This window comes from Diceros bicornis, chromosome 15, assembly GCF_020826845.1.
Source record: "Diceros bicornis minor isolate mBicDic1 chromosome 15, mDicBic1.mat.cur, whole genome shotgun sequence".
In the NCBI taxonomy this organism is placed as follows: domain Eukaryota; kingdom Metazoa; phylum Chordata; class Mammalia; order Perissodactyla; family Rhinocerotidae; genus Diceros; species Diceros bicornis.
Genome location: NC_080754.1, coordinates 21,014,997 through 21,039,912, shown reverse-complemented (window position 1 = coordinate 21,039,912; position 24,916 = coordinate 21,014,997). Strand labels below are relative to the sequence as shown.

Sequence of the window (24,916 nt, the reverse complement as noted above, 5' to 3'; positions counted from 1 at the left end):
AAACCTTGCTCCCGTGAACAACAGTATTTTCAGGGTAGGAACTAAGAGGTCTAACACCAAAACAAAGCACTAGCAGTTTTTTCCCCTCAGTACACTTACTTCAGTCCTTTTCTCCCCTCATTTAGTAAAAGTTACAGTCTGCAGCACAGCTTCCTTCCTAGGCAGCAAGCTCCTGCAGCATAGAAACCGTGTATCTATTCTAAGTAACTGTTCCTACTACAGTGTAGATACCTCGTCAGCAATACTGAGACAGGAAACAAGTTGGGCTGCTTCTTTAATAACGCTTATCTACTTCCTTTTTGTTAAATTTATATTTTATTTCAAATGGCATTGGAATCATCTTTGATTTTTATTAAAACAAAACCAAACACTATTACACACTTAGGCCCATGCTGCTTCTAGGACCCAAGAGCACAAGAGTTTCACAGACCATTTGCCTTCCTGGTTCTTTCCTCTCCTCCTCCTACGGGTTCCTAGAGTATCCTGTTAAAGGGCTACAAGAATAAATAGACAATCTGTAGAATTCCACTTTAATCTTTTGGGAAATTCTTAATTTACTGTTGTAAAATCCAGGGAGAACAACTATATATTGATCAATCAATACAGATACAATGTCAAATATATAGACCAATCAATATAGATATTGATATGTATTTAAATTTAAGGATAAGTAAAGTAAGAGTACACTAGCCCAATCCTTGGTAAAAACAGATAAGAGCAAGTTACTGCCACCACAGGTGCCAGCGCTAACACTTGTCAGCAGGTTGACCAAAGAGGAGCCTGACCACTGGCGTTCAGTGGACATGGCAACATAGCTCCTTCAACTCTCCAATGAGTTTCAAGTCCAGAAGGTTTTCAGTCCTTGTCTTGTTTCTCTGTTGATGGAGGGTTTCTAGGAAGATTTAGCAGTGCTTCAATTTTCTTAGCATCATCCTTGGATTGATTTTTCTGTAAGCTGCTTTCAATCTCTTCAGGGAGGAGCTCAGTAAATTGTAGTCTGGCTTTCCTGCAATCAAACAATGAAAAGGATATACCAAGTACTGCTCCATTTCTTTAGTTTTTAGAGTTTTTAAAAAGATAGTATTTGTCTTATTCTCCCTGCAACTTACGAGCAAACACTGCTCCTTGCACTTCAAACACAATGACTTTCTTCTCTCTCCTAACCTGTTCCACTCACAAGCCAACTAGGATTCTCACATTACCAAAATGGACACTGCCATGGCACCAGCTCTGAGTCAAAAGATATTCCAGAGTTTTTGCAGGGTTGATGTGCAGATGCTGAAGTACCTGAGCTAAGGTGTGAGCCTCGCAACCTGGCTGACCTTTTGCCCTCAGGACTGGGGCGATGGGACCCCCATCCACTCTGTTAAACCCTCTGTTGGCAGACCCTGTAGGAAACGCACACGGCTACGACAGTGGTAACCTGGGTACAGAAAGGTCAGGTAGGACAACACTATAGAGGTATATTTACCAAGAGTTAAAATCTAATTTCCAAGTAACAGATCAGTTCTTTTTCTAAATCAAGTATTAGCGTCTTCCTTTCTTTACATGATTAACAGGGTCACCTATGACTTTCTTCTCAGCTCTTCACAAGCAGATTGGAGCATTTCTTCTCCACATCTCTACAGCCAGTGTTCTACATTTTCTGCTCACTAAGGCAATTTTTTAGACTCTCTTTGTTTGATTTGATTTCCCTATGGTTATTTTCAAGCAAAGAAGTTAATAAATAAATTAACTATTTATTAAATTAACTCTCTTCAAAAATATCACATATACATATTACATATATATAACCTATACATTTTTGACATTTCCTTCTGCCAGTGTTCTTTCATTACTATAATTCAAGTTATTGTTTTTACCCATTCTTGAGGTTTTCCATCTCTAAATAACTGAGGAACTTCTCTAGTTTTTTTTCTGGTTTCCTTTTTTTTTTATTGGACAAGTATTATTTGTTCATATTTTCCCAAATGTTAATTCTTCCATAACTTCCTGTTATCAGATTCAAATAACCAGTATACTTCCTTACCTTTCCAACTCCTTTCTCAAAGCTTCCTTTTTAAAAAAGAAATCTCTTATGACAGCTAAAGAACTAGAATAAGCTAATGCTTTCATGCTTTTAATTCTCCATGATATCAAATTTTACACTGGCATCCAGAATTTTAGGTGCTTTATCCTGGAACCTAGATAACTGCATATCTCACCTACCCTCTTACTATGGAGAAGAGGAAGGAATGAAATAAACATATATTGAGCATTGTGGTATGATTCTGCCCTTAGAACGGCTAAGAAAACTGAGGGTTTGAAGTTAAGGAAAATATCTGAGGCCATAGAACTAATTAATAGTCTAGCTGGGATTTAAGCTTTGTTTTCGAAGTTTCATTGGCTCCAAAAACAATGCTTTTTCTTCTATAGCACCTAAGTCCTCCGAAAACAGATCTATAGATATTAAGAACTTGTGTGTGTGTGTGTGTGTGTGTGTTTAGCACAAACGGAAGTTTCAAGTAAAAACATGGGGAAAAAAGACTGCTTATGTATTCAAGTACCAAAGCAGCAGCAGCAGCAGATGTCATCTTAGTGCCCAGGAAGCTGAACCGTGAGAATCACTTGTACAAGGACTGCCAGATGGCGGCCTGTCATGTTGATCTTACAAAGAATCAGCACAAGTTGGCTATCAGTCTGATTATGGTACCCCCGGGAATGACGAGATGGAACAAGCGAAAGCTTGCATCTTCCTCAGCGGCATCTGGTCCATGAACAGCCACTATATCTACCTAATTCCTGTGCTTTCACAGCAAGAAGTAGAATCTTTGAATGTGGAGACCTAACATGCTCTCCACAATATGGAGAATGTTGAATGCTCTCAAAAACTGTTCACAGATGTATGTGTAAACTGCGTATCACCTTTTTGTTTTTTGTGTTTTTTTTTGGTGAGGAAGATTGGCCCTGAGCTAACATCTGTTGCCAGTCTTCCCCTATTTAGTATATGGGATGCTGCCACAGTAAGGCTTGATGAGCGGTGTGGAGGTCCGCACCTGGAATCTGAACCTGCGAACCCCGGGCTGCTGAAGCAGAGTGTGCAAACTTAACCACTACGCCACTGGGCTAGCCCCAAGGGGCAGCACCTTTTAAATAAAGCCAAGTAAAGCTCATTCATTGCTGCGCATTTCCTTTAGGTAATTTCCTATGCAGTCAAGAATAGAAAAAATATGCAACCAAATGAGATTTACACATCTTAACTTTTAAGAAAAATGTATCTCAGGAAAGAGCTTCATCAGATTAAAAACAAAATTAGTGTCTTTCATTTTTCCATTCTCTTTAATTAAAAAGATTAAAAGACCAGGTAGGCTGCAAATTGAGAGACTCAGTGCAAAGAAACTCTTCTTTGAATTGAGTGGCAGTTTACTGCACATGGGTTAAGAGGACACCACTCTAAGGCCTCGGCTAGGAAAGTCAGATACGATTATCTTCACAGGCTCCTTACCATTCTTCCACTTTCAGCTCATGGAGTGCTTTTCGATCCTTCTGTTTTCTCTCCTGAACGGTCTCACCATAGTACTTCTGAAGTGCCATCATCAGGCTTCCTATAGGAGTGCTGAGGGGGAAGCAGGGGGAAAGCTTAGGAAGAAAGAGCCATGAGACACAACATGTGAGCATCTCTAGTAAGGCTGAGCAACACCAACTGAGCACTTGTGCACAGACAGGTCCAGAACAACGGACAGTTAAAGCATCCTTGTCCAATGAAGAAAAAAATACTAAGGTAATTTCCTTTTTGGTCTGAACAATAGAGAAAAACAATCACTGCAACTTCCTAAAATTAACTGGTATAAAAACAACAGGTCTATAAATTGGCTCTGTTTTTTATCATGAATGATAAATAAACCAGGAAAATATATATTTATGAAACTCTAGAAGTAGCTTTATACTGAAGGTTTCTTAGAAATGAAATCAGTACCAGCAATGGTACCAGATCCCCCAGGGGGCAGGAACTGTCGAGGGCGTTTCTGGTTGAGGGAAGGATGCTACCGGCTTTTGGGTTTGGAGCCACCAAAACATCCTAAAGTGCAGGATGCTAGCACAACAGTCTCACCGACAATGCCAATAGTTACCCATTGAGAAATTGATTTAGATAATAATTATTACAGTAACAAAGAGTGTTTGACTCGTGTTCTCAAAGAGAAGCAGTTTTTGACTCTAATATAACTTACATTCCCTCTGGCTATAACTTAAGTAAACACATTTTAAAAATGATTTTTGCTAAGTGGAAATGTCCCTCAACAGATGAATGGATAAAGAAAATATTGCCAAAGGCGTGTGAGGGGGTGGAATTAATGTTTAATAAGTACAGAGTTTCACTTTTGCAAGATGAAAAAGTTCGAGATCTATTGCACAACAATGTGAATATACTTAACAATGTGAATATATACTAAACTGTACATTTAAAAATGGTTAAGATGGCAAACTTTATGTTATGTGTTTTTCACCACCATGTAAAAAAATTATTCTTGGTGTTAAGTTCAACAGTTTTCATCTTCAAACAAAGCTGGCATATTAATAATAAAACAAAAATAAAGTCAGCAATGGATTATGACATGCTGAACTTTAAAAAAAATTTTAATTAAAAAAACCCCCCATAAATCTACAGTGTTAACTCCTCCTGGAAAGGAGGCAGAAAAAGGGAGTGGGTAGGTGGAGGGGAAGGGAGAACTCTTCTATTCAGGTGAATTCCTGATAATAAAAATGGAAGAAACGATATAGTAGCAAATCAACGTTTTGCAACCACCTTTGTAATAACTGATTACAGCATGGATCATCAATGGATCATTAAAACCACTAAAAGAAGGATGGCTGGAGAGCAGGCTAGTCACACAGTCTCACTCCACAGATTACTTATTAACCACAATGGGAAAAAGATACCTTTGCAGTAGACAAATTTAGTAGATACCAAATGTGGTAGGCAGAACTCCAAAATGGCTCCCCAAACTTTCCTGTCCTAATTCCTCAACTATGAATACACTGAGCTATATGATGAACCCATGATTACATTATGTTATATGGAAAAATGGATTTTACAGATGTAATTAAGGTTTCTAATCAATTGAATTTGAGTCAATCAAAAAGGAGATTATCTGGGTGAAGCCTTTAAAAGCAGCAAGTTTTCTCTGGCTGGTGGCAGAGTGAAAGTCAGAGAGATTTGAAGTATGAGGAGGATTCAACGTGCGGGTTGCTGGTTTGAACATGGAGGGGGCACTGTGAGAAGGAATGTGGATGCCTCTAGGAACAGAGTGGTGCCTGGCTGACAGCCAGCCAGGAAATGGCAACTTCAGACCTATAGACACAAGGATTCTGTCAATGACCTGAATAGTTTGGAAATAGGTTCTTCCCCAGAGCCTCCAAATAAGAGCCTGCCTCGCCAACACCTTGGTTTTTTTGGCCTTGTGAAACCCTGAGCAGAGAACCCATCCAAGCCTACCTAGACTTCTAACCTACAGAACTGTGATATAATAAATGGGTAGTGTGTCAAGCTGCTAAGTTTGTGGTAATATGCTACACAGCAACAGAAAACTAATAACCCAAATAACTCAAGTTAACATCACTTATAAAGGGTGACATAATATGTCTCTTGATGTGATACACTGAGAAGGACACAACTTCACCTGTGTTGTATTCCTGATGAAAACATTTAACCTAAATCTAATCATGAGGGGATAATCAAACAAATTTGAGAAATAGTCAGGGGGAAAAAAGGCAGTGGAACTGTTCTAGCTTAAAGAACTCCAAAGAGAGATGACAACCAAATGCAATATACAATTGGATCCTGGGCTAAATATAGATATATATATGGCATTATTGTAATAATTGAGGAATTTTGAATACGGACTCTATCTTAGATAGTTGTATTGAATCAACACAAAATTAGTTATTGTGATCATTGTACTGTGATATCACTGGAGAATGTTCTTTATCCTCGGAGATACACACTGATATATTTAGGGGTGAAGAATTATGAGGTCTCAAATGGTTTAACCAAAAAGAAAAAAGAGAAAGAAAAAAGAAATATACACACATCCTACACATATACAGAGAGATAGAAAACAAATATGGCAACATGTTAACAACTGGTGAATCCAAGTGAAGGATATATAGGTGTTCAATGTCCTAAGTTATTCAACTTTTCTGTAGGTTTGAAATTTTTCAAAGTAAAAAGTTGGAGAAGAAAATTTTAAAAATTTATTAAACAACTGAAACCTAAACAAAATTCTTTTATAGAACGTGCTTTTAACTATTGCTCATTCCTCGTTCCTGCTGCTTATAAGTACCTTTGTTCAAACTACAAATAGTTTCAGGTATTAGTGATACTTAAACAGTTTTTACCCAGTGAAAACAAAGTAAAATCAACAACTGAGGTAGAATTAGAATTGGACAGTCAAAGCTACTGCCAAATACAAGACCAGAGACATTTTACGGGCTCTAAGGATTAAATTTGTTCTTTAGAAATGAATGAGATTTTTAACAGGCATTAATGGAAGTTGTATTAATTTAGAATCAAACTATGGTAACACTTACCCTAGCAAGGCTCCAATGATGCCACCAGCCACCAGACCATGCAGGCCTAAGTTTATTCTAAAAAGACTTCCTGTGACAGCTATTTAAAAACAAACAAAAAGGCAATATTAAATCTTCTTTAAATACTTGAATTCCATTTAATTTTCCTTCTATGAAAAGGACATAAATCCCTAAGTAAGCTTTCTGAGCCCAACATTAATATACCACCGCAACCCAGATTTCCTGAATCTAAAATGCCAATACAGCAGCTTCTCTTCCCCTCTGCAGGTTCAAAGGAAGAAACGTTCCTTTTACAAACCTAATTCTTCAATCTGGTCTATGGGTCCAACTTCTCATTCTGCTCGTTTTTGCCCACCTCTCCTTAAAAATCTGTAATGTCTTCACTTCCACTTCTTTCATTTCTTCCTTCTTCAAGGAAAGCTTTCTTCAAATAAACAACAAAACCCACTGCAGCTTATGCCTTCCCGGAGCCTCACCCTTTCTGTACTGCTAAACGACACCTCTCAGGCAGGACTGCAAGCGGGCATTCGGCCTACAATGCCACCTGGTGGTCGATGCACGCGTCCCCTGTCCTTCCCACTGGCATTGTACATCTACCATGCTCATTCATTTTCCTTTTTCACCATGCACAACACAACTAATGCCATCTCAGGCGGTAACTTTTTAAAAGTAACATTTTGAGTTTATATTTATTTAAGTACTACATATTCACTTTTAAAATTTTCTAAATTTTTAAATTAACAAGAAGGAAAATCATCTTTAACTCCATTACCCAAAGACAGTAATAAATTTGGTCTTTTTTTCTAGTCTTCTTTTCCACACAAAATATTTTTAAAAACAAAATATTTTTTAAAAACTTATGAGAATAGCCAAAATCTTGAACACTGACAACACCAAATGCTGGGAAGAATGAGGAGCAACAGAAACTCTCATTCATTGCCGGTGGGAATGCATAATGGTACAGATACTTTGGAAGACAGTTTGGCAGTTTCTTACAAAACTAAACATACTCTTACCATATAATCCAGCAATCACTCCTTAGTATTTATGTAAAGGAGCTGAAAACTTATGTCCACACAAAAACCTAAACACAGATATTCATTGCAGCTTTGTTCATAATTGTCAAAACTTGGAAGCAACCAATATGTCCTTCAGTAGGTGATGAATAAATAAAGTATGGTACATCCAGACAACGGAATATTATTTAGTGCTAAAAAGAAATGAGCCAGCCCTGGGGGTCTAGTGGCTAAGATTCGGCACTCTCAGAGCAGTGGCCTGGGTTCGTTTCTGGGTCGGGGAACCACACCACCCATCTGCTCGTTGTCATATGTGGCAGCTGAGTGTTGCTGTGATGCTTAGAAGCTTTTTCTTCTCAGCTAACTTTGAATTCCTTGGATAAATTCCACTTGGCCATGATGTATAATCCTTATTTGTTGCTGGACTTGGTTTACTAATGTTTTGTTAAAGATTTTGGGGTATATACCCTTGAGGGATAGTGATCTGTAGTTTTCTTGGCTATCTTCATCTGGCTTTGGTATCAGGATAATACTAGGCTAACAGAATGAGTTGGGAAGTGTTCCCTCTTCTATTTTCTGGAAGAGTTTGTGAAAGAAACTTACCAAATAGCCAGGGAAGCCATCTGGTCCGGGGCTTTTCTTTGTGAAAAGATTTTTTAATAATTTAGTTTATTAACTTGTTATATAGCTATGCAGATTTTCTATTTCTTCTTGAGTAAATTTTGGAATTTGTGTTTTTTTTTTAATTGGTTGGTCTTGTTAAAAAATTGTCTCTTTTGTTGATCTTTTAAAAGAACCAACTTTTGGTTTCACTGATTTTTTCTATCGTTTTTCTTTAAATTTCACTGAGTTTTGCTTTATTATTTCCTTCTATCTGCTTACTTTAGGTTTATTTTGCTCCTCATTTTCTAGTCTTTAAAGGTGCAAGAAGCTTATTCATTCGAGATCTTTCTTCTTTTATAACATAGGTGTTTACAGCTATAAATTTTCCTCTAAGTACTAATTTGGGTGTATCTCATAAATTTTGATATAATGTGCTTTCATTTTCATTCAACTCAAAATATTTCTAATTCACCTCTGTGGTCTATGGGTTATTTATAAATGTGTTGTTTAATTTCCAAATATTTGTGGATTTCTCCCCCCTTTTTTTTTTTAGTTTAATTCCATTGAGGTCAGAGAACATACTTTGCATGATTTCAATCCTCTTAAATTTATTGAGACTTGTTTCATGGCTTTGCATGTGGTCTAGACTATGGAATGTCTCATGTGCATTTGAAAAGAATGTGTATTCTGCTATTGTTGGGTGGAGAGTTCTAGAGATGTTACTTAGGTTACATAGGTTGATAATGTTGGTCAACTCTTCTATATCCTTGTTTTTTTTTTTTTTGTTTTTTCCTTTTTGTGAGGAAGATCGGCCCTGAGCTAACATCTGCCAATCCTCCTCTTTTTGCTGAGGAAGACTGGCCATGGGCTAACATCCATACCCATCTTGCTCCACTTTATATGGGATGCCGCCACAGCATGGCTTGCCAAGCGGTGTGTCGGTGTGCACCCAGGATCCGAACTGGTGAACTCTGGGCCACCGCAGTGGAGTGTGCGCACTTAACCGCTTGTGCCACCGGGCCAGCCCCTATATCCTTGTTAATTTTCCCTCTAGTTGTTCTACCCATTATTAAAAGCGGGGTGTTAAAGTCTCCAACCACTATTATTGATTGTCTATTTATCCTCTCAATTTGAAGTGTTTGCTTCATGTATTTTGGAGCTCTGTTGTTAGATGCATATATGTTTATAAAAGTTATATCTTCTTGATGGATTGGCCTTTTAACTTTATAAAATGTCCTTCTTTGACTCTAGCACTTTTGTCTTAAAGTCTATTTTGTCTGATACTTGTACAGCCACTCAAGGTCTTTTTCTTAGTTTGCGTAGTATATCTTTCTTCATCTTTTTACTTCTAACTTATTTGTTCCTTTGAACCTAAAGTATGTCTCTTGCAGACAGCATATAGTTGGATCTTTTTTTTTTTATTTTTATTTATTTATTTATTTATTTATTTATTTATTTATTTATTTATTTATTTATTTATTTATTTATTTTCCCCAAAGCCCCAGTAGATAGTTGTATGTCATAGCTGCACATCCTTCTAGTTGCTGTATGTGGGATGCGGCCTCAGCATAGCCGGAGAAGCGGTGCGTTGGTACGCGCCTGGGATCCGAACCCGGGCCGCCAGCAGCAGAGCGCGTGCACTTAACTGCTAAGCCACGGGGCCGGCCCTAGTTGGATCTTTTTTTAATACAGTTGGACAATCTCTGCCTATTGACTGGAGGGTATAATCCATTCATATTAATGTTATTATTGATGTGATTCGATTTAGGTCTGCCATTTTGCTATTTGTTTTCTGTACATCTTATTTAGTTCTTTTTTCACCTCATTACTACTTTAAAAAGTTACTTTCTTATTACTTGCTTTAGTGATTACACTATTCTTCTTAACTTATCATGATCTACTTCAGATCAGTACTAATTTCATTCCAGTAAAATGCAGAAACATTGTTCCAATACAGCTCCACTCCTCTCCCATCTTTGTGCTATTACCGTCATTTATGTTATATATATATGTTAAAAAACACAACAATACAAGATTATTATTTTACACAACCACGTGTATTTTAAAGAAGTTAAAGGGGAAAACAGTTAAGAAAAGAAAGAAGAAACAATAAACTTACAAAGTCTTTTATATTAACCTATATATTTACTATTTCTAGTACTCTTCATTTCTTCCTGTGGAGTCAAGTTACTATTTGGTGTCATTTCCTTGCTCCACTATACCTCTATTCCTTCCCTCTGTTTTGTATTATTAATGTCATATATAGCTTTAGTTATATGCCCAACACTTCAATTTTATTATTATTTTATGTAACTGTTTTTTAGATCAGCTAAGAGAAAAAAATATTTATATTGGCTTTAATAATTACTTATATAATTGTCTTTATTAATGGTCTTTAATTCTTCATGTAGATTCAAGTTACCATCTGGTATCACTTCCTTTCAGCCTGAAGAACTCCCTTTAGTATTTTTGTAAGGCAGGTCTGCTAGCAACAAATTCTCTTTCTTTATTTGCCAATGTCTTTACTTTTGCCTTCAATTCTGAAGAATGGCTTGCTAGATATAGAATTCTTAGTTGACAGCTTATTCTTTTTAGCACTTTGAATGTCATCCTACTGCCTTCTGCCTTCCATCATTTTGATGAGAAGTCAGGTGTTAATCTTATTGGGTGTTCCTTGTATGAGTTTTTTTTTCTTGCTGCTTTCAAGATTTCTGTTTGTCTTTCAACATTGTAACTATTATGTGTCTAGGTGTGAATCTCTTTATCTTTATCCTTCTTGGAGTTTTTTGAGCTCCTTGGATGTGTGGATTAATGCTCTTCATCAAATTTGGGAAGTTTTGGCCATCATTTCTTTTTTTGTTGTTTTTTTTGCTGGGAAAGATTCACCCTGAGCTAACATCTGTTGCCAATCTTCCTTTTTCTTTTTTTCTCCCCAAAGTCCCAGTATATAGTTGTATATTCTAGTTATAAGTCCTTCTAGTTCTTCTATGTGAGCCACCACCAAGCATGGCTACCGAGAGATGAGTGGTGTGCTTCTGCGACTGGGAACCGAACCCGGGCCGCCGAAGTGGAGAGCGCAGAACTTGAACCACTAGGCCATCAGGATTGGCTCCCATTCTTTTTTTCTTTTTTTTTTTTTTTTTGTGAGGAGATCAGTCCTGTGCTAACATCTGCCAATCCTCCTCTTTTTGCTGAGGAAGACTGGTCCTGGGCTAACATCCATGCCCATCTCCCTCCACTTTATATGGGACGCCGCCACAGCATGGCTTGCCAAGCAGTGCGTTGGTGCATGCCTGGGATCCAAACCAGCGAACCCCGGGCCGCTGCAGCGGAGCGCGCGCACTTAACCGCTTGTGCCACCGGGCCGGCCCCTCCATTATTGCTGAAAATACTTTTTCTGCCCCTTTCTCTTTCCTCTCCATCTAGTATCCCCATTATACATATGTTGGGATGCTTGATGGTGACCCATAGATCTCTGAGGCTCTGTTCATTTTTCTTCATTTTTAAAATTCTGTCCTCCACAAGAGACAATCCATACTGATCTATCTTCAAGTTTACTGATTCTCTTATTCTATCTCAAATTTGCTGTGGAGGTCCTCCCCTCCAGAGAATTTTTAGTTTTCATTATTGTATTTATCAACTCCAGAATTTTAATTTGATTATTTTTTATAATTTCTATCATTACTAATATTCTCTATTTGATCAGTCATTATCATACTTTTATTTAACTCTGTAAAAATGGTTTTAAGTCTTTGTCTGTTATGTCCAACAGATGGGCCCCGTCAGAGACATTCCCAATGATTGCTTTTTTTTTTTTTTGGGAGGAAGATCAGCCCTGAGCTAACATCCGTGCTAATCCTCCTCTTTTTGTTGAGGAAGACTGGCTCTGAACTAACATCTATTGCCAACCCTCCCCCTTTTTTTCCCTTTTTCTCCCCAAAGCCCCAGTAGATATTTGTATGTCATAGTTGCACATCCTTCTAGTTGCTGTATGTGCGACGCGGCCTCAGCATGGCCGGAGAAGCAGTGCGTCGGTGCGCACCCGGGATCCGAACCCGGGTTGCCAGTAGCGGAGCGTGCGCACTTAACCGCTAAGCCACGGGGCCGGCCCCTGATTGCTTTTTTTAATCCCATTTTTGTATCCCACCTTTTAATTTTTTGTTGTTGAAAACTGGAGATTTTAGGTAAGAAACTACAGCAACTCGAGTTGGAACAGCCCCCTAACCAAGGGCATGGCTGTGGTTCTGTTTATGTAGTGACTTGCCTAGACCAATTTTGTGGAGTCTTTTTTTCTGTAGAGTGCAGCCACTGATATCTCCGCTCAGTTTTTATTTTTATGTCTGGCTTCCTAGGAATCACATCAGATTAGCAGTCAGCCAATGATTTGTCTGAGGTTGTGCTTAAACATCTTAAGCCAGTAAGCCTTCCACCCTTTGCCAATGGATCTGTCTGTGGCTTGAGGAATGCATTCAAAGGTTAAGCAGTTTATAAATCTTTTCTGGCTTTTACTTTCTGTGTTCACAAGGGCTTACAATTAACCATCAATAAGTAGCTTGCCAGGGCCCTCACCAGTCTCTCTTGAGTGTGCACAGATACTTACACGAGTGTGCAACTGTCCCGAGTTCTCGGGATAAGTAGGATCTTATTAAAGCCCTCTTTGGCTGTCTTCTTCCCTGAATATCCCTGTTAAGATTCTGCCTCGTCTGCTAGTCTATTGCTTGCCCAAAACTGTATCAAAACCTTGGATTAGCTGTGTCATATTGTCCTTCCTTGACTATTTGCGATTGTTTTCAGCAACATCCCTAGGCATGGAATTTTCTGTGCTCTGCTCCAAATAAAGTCAGCCACTTTAAGCAGCAGAACTGCTGGTCCTCCCAGGCTGCCTTGCCCTTGTGGAACTTCTGCATCATGGAGCTAGGAGTTAGGGAGTGGGAGCAGCCCCAGGCTGAATCACTACAGATTCCCATTATTCTTACCGAGATTCAGTAGAAATTCTTGAATAAATGCTTCTCAATTTGTTGTGTGCCCTTGGTCAATTTCCAGCATCTTTAAATGGTTGTTTTGATAATTTTGTCCAGTTTTATTGTTGTTTTTTGGGGACAGGATTTGCCAAGCTCCTCACTCAGCCACCCCAAATGTTAAATATACTTTTACAAATGTGCACACCAATGCCAAATAATAATGGTGAGGGGAGACAGCCTTGACCTGATTCTGACTTACGGGGAAATTAGTATTCACCATTAAGTTCAATGCTGATTGCTGGTTTGAGATAAAATTTTATATTGTATCAGATATATCTTTCTCTTCTTATTTTACTAATTTCTACACTCAATCAAGAAACATTTATTCTATTCTACTATGTGTCAAACAATTGTGATATAAAAGCAAACACTATCTCTGAATTCAAGTAAGTCATCTAGTAGGGAAGCAAAACAAGTAAACAGCTACAACATAGTGTTGTAAGTGCTTTGATAAAACTATTTACAGTAAATTATGGGAACACAGGGGAAAGACACTTAAACAGATCTAAAGATAGGAATATGGGGACTAGAGAGGACTCCCTAGGGAAATTAAAGCAGACAGATGAGCCGAACCTTGAAAGATAGGTTAAGTAGGAGCTGAACAAACTTAGTTGTGGGAGTGAGAAGATGGGTTCAAGAAGAGGGACCAATATAAAGCAAGAATATTCTGGTTTTGGGAAATCCAAGTCGATTCATAAGGCTGGAGCAAGAATGTTGCATGGGAGCCAGATCAAGAATTGACATTAGAGTCATGGGAAACTATGTAAGAATTTCAAACAGAAAAGTATTATAATCATATTCATCTTTCAAAAAAGTAACTAAGGCAGCAGTGGAGGTGGAGCAAACCAAGATTATAAACAGGGAAAATAATCTGATAATAGCAGGTAAGAGAGTCCATATATATTCAAGGAAAATCACTGACAGGTCTAGAAGTTTGGAAAGAGGGGGATAAAGGGCAGGACCATATCATTACTTGGTTTCCAGTTTTGTAATTTAACAGGGTAGATGACAGAGAACATAACATCAGGAGCAGGTATGGAAGTTGGGGGAGGAGGACAAGAGTTTGGTTTGGATACAGCTTTGTGAGCCTACGGAATAACCATGTAAAAATGTTCTCAAATTTAAAAAAGTCAAGTTATAGCTGCTTCAATGCTATTAATGTCTATTTTTAGTTTTGTATTTTAAAATGGTTTTATTAAAATGTTAAGTTCAAATTATGTATATGTGTGTTTGCCTGGGCGTGTATACATATACAGAGTAAGAGTACACCCCAAAGAAAGACAGCACAAGTGATAAAGCAAGTGGGCTGAAATGTTAACAACAGCTGAATCTCTGCATGTAAAGGGTGTATGATGTTCCTTGTTATTACTTTTATTTTTGCAACTTTTTGTAAGCTTGAAATTATTTCTAAATAAAAAGTAAAAACTACATCATGTGCAGTGCATGTGTGTGTTTTTGTATGTGAGAGAATGTACATGAGTTAGTGAGTGTCTGAGTGTACATGGTAGTGAATGTCATTTACATTTCTGGAAATAATACTGCAACACTTTTAAAAAACTGTTCATTTTTAAAGAGAATTTATCTACCAGAATTTATCTACTAGAGGCAGAGATCTTTAAAATAAAATCCAAACTCTTATCATGAAAAATTTGGCCCTTTTCTACTTCACCTCACCAATCTCATCTCAAGCCACTCTTCCCCTCACTCACTATGTTCCTGCCATATTATCCAGCTTTTGAGGCACCTTCCTGCCTTAGAGCCCTCACCCTGGACGTTCCCTCTGCCTGGGCTACTCTTCTTTGCAAGGCTTGCTCCTCCCCATTCTTCAGGTATCAGCTTAAACCTCACTTCCTCAGAAAGGCCTCCTCTGATCACCCTGCCCACATGAGATCTCACTGCTCCACGTATTTGTTACTTGTATCACGGCAACCTGTTTTTCCCATCCACATCAGATCCTAAAACTCCATGAAAGCAAGGCCCTTTTCTGTTTTGTTCACCAAGTATACCAAGCGCCAAGCACAATGCTCTCCATACATTTTGCATGAATGCTGAATAAGATGTGATGAGAAGCCAACCAAAGAATTCAGTAGCTCTGATTTATAAGTCCTTATGTGTTTCTTAAACCATATTTGAGAAGACTGAAAAATGTAAACAAGAACAAACAAAATAATCTCTTACCTCCTGCAATGACAAAATGGCTTAGGGCATTTTTATTTCGGTAGACACTTAGACCAGTGTTCACTGTGCTGGGAAGAAAGGAGGAGGAAAACATGAAATTTAAAGCATACCCCATTTACCTTCCTGACTGCAATTTTCACTAAAGTGGTAGGTATTAGTTTAGAAGAGCCTACTATGTCAATCCCTGGTCCTAGTCTAGGCCCGTTTAATGTGTTCCAGACTAGTAATATGCCTATGGATTTTCTAGGGTGGACCTTCTGCTGAAGAATGAACCAAAGAACAATCAAATTTCTGGACTAAATATTCACTTAGAAATAGAAACATAAAGAAGAGTTTTGCAGAATTTCCCTTACTTAAAAACCTTGTATCTTTTTTGATATTAGTTGGTAGACATCCATCCAAGGATGCAAAGCTACAATTGGACCAATCTTTTATATAGATAGATAAGAGTTCTTGAGAAAAAGGTATTATGAATCGCTTTCATGTGGGTGTTCAGTTTTTATAATCCCACATGCTCGAAAGATGTGCTCCTAAAAGAAGACCCTTTGTCAAAATTCAGAAAGAACTTACTTGAATATAGTCACAAACACTGTAGTTCTCCAACTCCAGCGCCAGCCATACCGGATGAAGCCTCGCAGGGCAGCACGATGTGCAGATTGCTAAAGTTAATAAAAAGGCTGTGAGGCTCTGAGACACGTTGACATTTTCCTTACTCTAAAACTGTGGTGGAGAGATGTCAGCTATGGATAAGGCAAGGACACCCAAACAGATAGAAACAACAGAAGATCTCTAAAAACATCATTTTTTAAGTATTGAAGCTTAAGCAAAAGTCCCATATGCATCCTGTTCTAGCAGGAGACAGAAAAGGAAATAGGAATTGCCAGAATTAACCAAGTAATCCATCAACTAAGTATCAACTGAGAATCTATATGGCAAACACCATGACAGATATAAAATCAGTACTAGACATGCTTTTTATATTCAAAAAATCTTGAGGAAAAGGACAATATAAAATAAAGATGAACTGACTAAACGGTAAACTAATGGGTAAGGACTAAAGTAATAAAGATGTGCAGGAAAGGAGCAAAGGAAGAAAAAAGAACTAATATTTACTGACCACGTTCTATGTGCAAGTTGTGTTACCATATTACCTCACTAAATCTTTACAACATTTTCTTCAGGCAGGTGTTTTAGTTTTAACTAAAGCATAGAGAGGAAGTTTCTAACCAAGATCACTCAACCAATGAGGAATAAAGTCAGAGCTGTAAAGTATGTTGTCTCCACCATCCATTTTCACTAGACTACCATGGAGTGAGTCTGGATTTTTAAAGAATCTGAGAGAATCCCTAAGAGATCCTTAACTACTGTATGATACTGGGCAAATCAAAATGTCACTGAAGGGTATCAGTATGGACTCATGGCTTTTAATAAATAGGTAGATAAATACAGAAATAGATACAGATGTGTGTATGAATGTGTATCTAAATCTCTCTCTCTCTCACACACACACACACACACACACACACACATTTCCTAACTCTGTTTGCCTCAGGCATAGAAGCCATGATACCCCGGTAGCAAACAGTACAGCAAACACCTGATATTGGTTTTTAAATACCATTTTCCTCTAAAAGAAACTAGAGCTCCTGGGTGAAATAGCTAATTCCAGGGCTGGTGCTGAAAAAGTTAAAGATGAGCCAGGAACACCTTGCTGTGCCAAAAAGTAAAGGTGTGCTCAAAGAATGATGTGGACATGTCAAAAGGCACAGGAGCTAGCCTGAAGGGGCTTCAACTGTCCAAATACAGGCCAATTTGGGCATCAAAAGAAATAATGATAATAAACGTACAGAATAAAATAAGAATCCATGAGTCCACACTGATATAAATAAATTATAAATAAAGAGAGGGGAAGGGAAAGCCCTTCCCTACAGTAGAATACTAACCAATAAATGTAGGAAATATGTAATTAGAAAATGGCCTTCTGGTAACCAGCACAGTAATAACTGTTTCAGGCAAGAGTCATCATTGAATGCTAAAATTAGAGGGTAGCAATTTGATGAAAAACAGGATATTTACATAGTCTCAAAGTATCTAATAAATATCCATAAGATATTTATTAATTACAAAGGGAAAAAATAGTAATTTTACAGTGGATAAGCCTGGCAGAGACCATCTTAACCAAGTGACTGAAGTAGACATCATCAGTAAAGAGACAAATAGATACCACGTGCTTCTGATATAATGTACTGAGAGGGCAACAACATCAATTCCTGCTAAAACACATAGCCAGAATCTAATCACAAGAAAACATCAAACAAATCCAAATTGAGGGACAGTCTACCAAATAAATGGCCCATAGTCTTCAAAATGTCAAGGTCATGAAAGTTAAAGAAAAACAAAGAAAATTCCAGATTAAAGGAGACTAAAGAGACATGACAGGCAAATTCATCATCTGATCTAGCATTAGATCCTGGACCAGAAAAAAAAAATGTCTTATTATTTACTTACTTTTAAAATAAATTATATTAGTGGGACAACTAGCAAAATTTACATAAAGTCTGTAGATAATAGTACTACATTGCGGTTAATTTCCTGATCTGGATAATTATATTGTGGTTATGTAAGAAAGTGTCCTTGTTTTTGGGAAATACACACTGAAGTTTTCATCATGTCTATAACTTACTCTCAAGCAGTTCACAAAAAAATGAAAGAGAATGATAAAGCAAATGTGGTAAAATGTTAACATTTGGAGAATCTGGGTGAAAGGCATATAGGAATTCTTTGTACTACTTTTGCAACTTTTCTCTAAGTCTGACATAATTTTTAAAAAAACCCCCAAAACAAAAAAACTCTGAGCTGTAACTTCCTCACTAATATATCAGAATTGATGTACAGATCTAAGACATACCAAATGAGTTAGTACTCTATAAACCGTAAAGTTATAGTTATAAATGTTAATTATTGTTTAGTGTGAGCTATTGTATGTACTCCATGGAGGCTTTGTGAATGGAGTAAATATGCTACAGCTGAGCCTTGATGATTTAGCAGATTAGAAATATATTTCAGCAAGTACAGCCATCATGGTGATCCCTTCTGAGAACAAGAAAAGTGGTCTGACAAGCCATGTGTGTGCACTTCAGCATTAGTACTTCCATTGTTATTAAGTATAAACGTTGTTTCTTTAGTCTGACATCCTGAACCCTCCCAACCCCACCACCTAACTGAATGATTAAGTGTAAAGTGAACGGCTAAACTGGTGTATCCCCAAATCCTATTAGAACACCAGTACGTACCACAGCATCAAACCGGTTATGATAAATTTCTGCTTGGCTCTGCTCAATGTAGCGCTGTTTAGCATGAATAAAAGCTGGTATTCCCCCATATACCCAGCCAATGATGCCTGCTGAAACTGCTGCTTGATAAATATTCTCAAGTTCCTTTGAAGTTCTCTGGTGTTCACTAAAACATCAAAAAGACAATGTTTGCGATTAGCTTATGGATACTGCTCTCCAAAAGACAGTATGATCAGAATTATTTCAAATGCTAACACTACCACATTTTTCATTATGGGCAGAACCAATTAAATCCTCTAATGAATTAAATAGTACAATTATGTTACAAGTAGCTAAAATCTTAGCCCACACTGATCTATGCTACAGAAATTAGGGCAGTGGTGGGTTACTCTTGGGAAGGCACTGACTGGAAGGAGCACAAGGGTGGTTTCCGGGATGCTGGTAACAATCTCTCGGTTACACAGCTATGTTTAGTTTGTGAAAATTCATTGATCAGTATACTAATGTACATTCTTCTAGATGCATACTATACCCCAACAAAAAGGTTTTTTTTAAGGTGCTTTTATTTGATGACTATTACAACTCTACCATATCCCTGAAAACAGAAAAGAGAAAATGTAAAAGAGCTTAAGATTTAACAAGCCAGGAGATGTAGATGCTCTGCCTCTTTTTCATCCTCTGAAAAATTCCATGACATAGGTGATATTTATCTCCATTTTATCAATATGGAATTGGAGGCTCTAAAAAGTTCTATAGTTGGCCCAAACGCTAATGAATGGTGAAGACACAGAACACAGTGGTGGAAAGGATCTAGACTATGGTAACAATAATGGGGTTGTGGTTCTGTCACTCACTGCTAAGTGATCTACAGCCAGATCACCATTTCTGAATCTTGGTTTCCTCATTCATGACATGGAGGGGAACACCAAAGTTACACTTTCAAATTTCTTTAAGCTCCAACATTCTGTAGTTAATAAAGCTGATCAAAAACTAACCTTCTTCTGTTATATATGACATAGGATCTTTCACAAGTATTTCAAATAAATACTGGAAAGACCAATGAGAAAGGCTGCCTCATTATCTTAAAAAGTAAGATGATGGAATCTACATAAAGTAATTAAATATAATTCTGCCAGCTCTCTTGTCCCAACTATCTCAACAACATAGCAAATCTTCAAAGTTAATTTAACCACTTGATAACACAGTGTAGTACAGTAAAGTAGTCAGAAAGGGCAAATTTCTCACCAGTAATCGATGAATGAGTAAGTGATGAAATGAATGAATAAAATATCCTGAGTTTTTCATTAAAGTTACTTCAGTTTGAAGGGTTATCCTTTATTCTTAAATATCCTTATTTGTGAACCCAGTTAATATCTTTTCTAAGATGATGAGACAATAGTTGCTACTATTTTTAATGTATTCCTTATTTGGCAGAATAAAAGTTTTACAACTCTCTCTGCCATCTCTGCAACCTACATTTTTTTGGAGGGGCGAGGGGCTACTGCTCACGAAATATCAAAGTTTGGGATCCAGCGAAAATACGAAAATACTGGAGTGGAATCCTGCAATGTGGGTTCCAGGGTCAATTCCGACACTAATTAGCTCGGTCCAATTCTTCTAATGTGTAAAATCAGGGGACTACACTAAGACCATATTCCCTAAATATCCCTAAGAACTCTGGCTTTCAATGAATCTCATCCTTAACATTTGATAACCGGCCTGTCAATCAACAGAACTACCAAACTGCAATGTAAGGATAACAGCTTGGGGTACAAATATTAGAACCCCAAAGCCCATTTAAAAATAAACCACACCGCCCTGGGTCCTTCGCCCCAGGATGACCCAAGTTTCAAGACATCTTCGCAGCCCCTCCCCACAGACCCTAGGCACTTTTACTCTTTCACAAACAGCTCCCGGAGGCGGTCCCATCCAGATTCCGGGTAACGGGGTTCTGGGACGTAGGAACGCAGCTTCTGGTCTTCCGCAAGGGCCTCCGAATCGGCAGCCACAGCTCCCGCAGCAAAGACCCGAGGGAAAGGACCCAGCGCCCTACAGAAGAGGCACCGTGGCGCCGGCGGCCGCACCTCCATGGCCCTCTCCGAACCTGCGGACAGGCCCACACTTGGGCGTTCAGGGCCCCAAGGCCTCCCGGAGGCTCGTGGGAGGACAGTGACGATAACTGCACGAATCAGAGGGTGAATACCCGTGCACCAGGCCCGAGCTAAGCCGGAGCCAGATCCACGGCCGCAGCACCAAGCGCCGGCCCTCACAACCCGGCCTCACTTTGGAAGCCCTTAGACACACGATACAGGAAGTCCCGCCCTCATCGGGGCAAAGGCCAGGGGGCGGGGCGACGGCGGAACTTGAGGCAAGGAAACTTCCGGTTGGAGGCGGGACTGACCCAGCGGTGCCTGACCCACCCCCCGGAAGTGAGTTGGCAGCGAGTAGCCACGCTCAGCGCCGTTTGGCTCCGCCCCTAACCCCGTCTCCCTGCGCCTCCTGGGTTACGCACACCGGGATGGGGGTGGGTTCCAGTCGTCAGAGTGGTCTTAGGCAGAAGTAGTTTAGCGTGTTTAAGACGCCAGAAGTCCTACGTAGAGGAAGGAAAAAGTGCAGTGTTCAGAACAAGTGGAGTATGGAGAGAGGGCAAGGCAGTTTGCGCAAATACAAGCCCAACCCACGCTGTCACGGCGTGAGAAGCCTCCCGGGCTGGGCGGTGTGCGTTCGTACTCGTTCAGTTCTGGTTGCTGGGAAGGACGGAGGCATTGAAGATGGGTCTTGGTGCCCAGGTTATCAGAACATTTTTTTGAAAAATCAGCTTTGGGCAGTTCTTCACAAGATGGATTTTACTTCCCTTAGTTCATATGCCTACTGTTTCTCAAAAGGCAGGACAATTTCTGGAATTTCTATCAGGTGTTTGATAGTGCAGCAATAATTTCCCGTCACTACAGCCTCTGCTAACATATGCTTTGAAGTATAATTTTTATTAAAATACACGCATTTACAATATTCTCAAACTGTGTAATTTCATTTAATTTTTGCTAGCAACGAAACATAGAACCTTATTCTCTTTGCCACTCTACCCCTCCTTTATTCTAGATGTAATTCAAAATTGCTACACTCTTTAGTAAAATACAGTAAATAGAATCCTGGAATTTGATAGCTGGAATTCTGTAAATAAGGTCCAGGGAAGTGACTGACTAGAGTGACTAGCTGCATTAGTGACAGCGCCAGGAAGTGTCTGGGAGACAGGATTAGACTCAGCTCCCATCATAGCATTTACTACACTGCATCACAATTTCCTATTTGCTAAGGTGTCTCAGTAGACTAACTCTGGGTTCAGAGACCATGTATAGACCATGTATATTCCTCTCTGTATTTCCAGGACCTAGCACAATGTCTGGCATGTAGGTTGTTGAATGAAGACTTCAGATCCCCTGACTCCTGGCTCTGGCTCAAGGTTGCTGTTTATCCCATATAGTCACAGCTGGGCACCAGGATAAAGTCCCAGGCCCAAGAAAATGGCTGTGCAGTCTGTCTAGTCTACATGTAGAAAAAGCTTAATGCTGAAGATCACCCCCAAATCATTCTGGGATGATGGAGGACTTGGAAGTGGGGGGCAAGGGTGTTGAGCAAATACTAGTGAAGTCATTTATATTCAACTCAAATATCCCCAGGATTCACTACCCTGTAGATAAAAATGAGGTCATGTTAACAGGCAAACTTCACCAACCCCATAGCTGCTTTCTCCTTTGGTAACTGGAGCCTCATTTGTAAGGTTCCCTTTACCATCTAGTACCACAGGAAGTCCCCAGACCTTTGGCCACTGCTCACACTGTTGCTGCTAGTCCATCTCAGCTCCTCAGACGACCTACTTCTGTCACCTTCCCACACGCCAAGCCCCCAGGGCTTATCCTCTTTTACCACTAGGGAAATACTCTCCCTCCTCTGTGGTCTGCTCTTTTTGAAGGGTCTCAGAGCAACACTAAGCCAAAAGATGTTATGAGGTTTACTTGGACCACTCTGTTTCATATACAGCTCTCCTCCCCAGGATGTGCATTTGCCACCAGAGTAAAGGCGTCAGGGAAAGATTTCAGTGCAATCACCACACTGTGCCTGGAACCACCAGTCTCCTACCCTCAGCCCTTGTTGCTGAGTTCAGCTCATAGAACCCAACAGCTTCTTCCCCCATCGTGAATTTTCTCCTAGGGGTCAGAAGGTTCCCTTCCCCTGCCAGGTTCACCAGGTACTGCTCTTGCTACATATATTACATTGTATTATATCATATATGACATAAACTGTTTCCACAGGGAGAATGAATTTTGAACTCCAAGGACCACTTCATTTACCCATCCCTCAAAGGGTAACTCAATTTTTACCTCCATCAAGTTTCTCATCTCCATCAGATGGAAATTTCTTCTTCCTCTAAACTCCAAGTCCACATGGTCTTTATGAATAATTGGCTTTATGATTAAGGCCTCATGTCACCTTAATCATCTTCCACCTATGATGCTTCTCATTGTGTTACTTTATCCTCTCAACTACAAAGCTCCTTGAGGCCAGGGAGCCTATTGTAAACATTTTCTTATCTCCCTCTGTTTGTGCACAGTAGATGCTCAAGATGTACTTGATAAATATTAAATTCGTAATTGTAATTTTACCCCTCTGCCTCACCAACAATACCTTATCTCTGATGCAGTAGGATTATCTTAAATAAAGGCATCTTTAGATGCATGGGAAAGCCGGTCTTAATGTATCTGTGTGTACTCTTGTTCATAGTTGGTGTAGGAGTGAGGGTAGGGAACTATCCTCTTTGGACCTGACCCCAAGGAGCCCATTCAGTTTTTTTCTTTAGGGAATCTTGGACTGAGAGACAGAGCCTGGAAGTCTCTGGAACTGCACACAGCAGCACTCTAGAGGTAGTCCAAAACTCTTGCTGAGATTCCTGGAGTTGCCCTGCTTTTTACCCTTCCAACTGCTGCGAAACTTGTTTCGATTCATCAAGATGCCCTCATATCCTTCTGATAAGTTCTTTTGCTTAAACTAGCTAGAGGTAGTTTCTGGTCTTGGCAACTAGGAGAACCTCACGTAATATTGTAGAATAAGGTGGGACACTGACCACATCACACAGGGGATACTCCCCAAATAAAGGAAAAGCATTACTTGTGTTATCCATGCATCCCACTCCATTCAAATAAGCTAAATTATTCTCTTTCCTTGAAGAAAATTGTGGCCTTTAGCTCTCTGAGGAGCAAAGCATAAGTATGGGACCCAGCAAGTGTTAACAACAACAAATAACAACAATCTCCAAAACTTATGGGGATAAAAATTATTTTCAAAACATACATTTTACATATTGTTATACACCATCCTCATACCATCTACACTGAATTAAACAAATAAACAAGTATAAAATCTGAATAACATCTGCTATATTTAAATACAAAGATGCCCTTATTGACTCTTCAAAGGGCAAGTGAGAATTTGCATTGATCCAATTCTTACAGTCTTGTCCAGTCCTCCTTGGAGCCAAAGGCTGGGCAATCTGTAAATAGGATTTAGTTAAACTAATTGTCTCCATCCATCCATCCATCCATCCATCCATCCATCCAACCATCCATCCAACAATTCTTTAGTATCTACTCTGTGGGAGGCACTGTGCTGGATAATGGAGACATCAAGATGAGTCAAATATGATTCTCACCCATCAAGAAGCTCACAGAACAGGAGGAGAAATAGTCTAATAACTGCAGAGCAATGTGATGTCACATAATACAGGCATGAAAAAAGTATTATGATAGCACCTAACTGCCTAGAGGAATGAAAAAAAGGATTCAGAGAGAAGATGATGCTTGAGCCAGAACTTGAAGCAAATGGGAAACACCCCCAGGGAAATGCAGCTTCAGCTCCTAATCCAAAGGACAGCAAATTTTACTCCTAGTTTAGTGAGAGAAAATTAAAGTACAGAGAGAATGATAACATCTACCAGGGCCTCATATTGACAAGGGAAAACCACAGTACAACTCAGAAGTCTGGACGGCTTATCACCAGACTCATAGCACCTAAGGACACATGGTCCCCATGAATTTTTCATACTCAAAAACACAAAATCCAACTTTAAATGTCTACCTTATTCCATGCAATGATCTTACCAGGGATATTCAACTCCTCTAAGAAGTTCCTTAGGCTTACAATTTTGTGCAAGGGAGTTTAAAAGGACAAATACATTTCTCACAAA

The 24,916-nt window shown here is 39.1% G+C and overlaps 1 protein-coding gene across 1 annotated transcript; it reads right to left on the bottom strand.

Annotated features, from left to right (window-relative positions):
• Positions 1–516: 516 nt before the first annotated feature.
• TIMMDC1 (translocase of inner mitochondrial membrane domain containing 1) lies at positions 517–20,949 on the bottom strand. Its single transcript, XM_058555849.1, has 7 exons — positions 20,575–20,949; positions 18,679–18,844; positions 15,956–16,044; positions 15,386–15,453; positions 6,568–6,646; positions 3,485–3,595; positions 517–1,006 (listed from the first exon to the last, which is right to left on the bottom strand). Exons 1-7 carry the CDS (start codon positions 20,766–20,768, stop codon positions 856–858), a joined length of 858 nt encoding a protein of 285 aa, XP_058411832.1. The 5' UTR covers positions 20,769–20,949; the 3' UTR covers positions 517–855.
• Between the last annotated feature and the right edge of the window lie 3,967 nt (positions 20,950–24,916).

What these genes read in the sequence shown, in the direction of transcription:
- TIMMDC1 (XM_058555849.1), bottom strand. Translation starts at nt 20,768, where the DNA reads ATGGAGGTGCGGCCGCCGGCGCCACGGTGCCTCTTCTGTAGGGCGCTG. An exon ending in ATAACCGGTTTGATGCTGTG is followed by an intron (nt 16,045 to 18,678) that starts GTACGTACTGGT and finishes TATTAACTTTAG; the next exon opens with CAATCTGCACATCGTGCTGC. An exon ending in ATCATTGGAGCCTTGCTAGG is followed by an intron (nt 3,596 to 6,567) that starts GTAAGTGTTACC and finishes CTTCCCCCTCAG; the next exon opens with CACTCCTATAGGAAGCCTGA.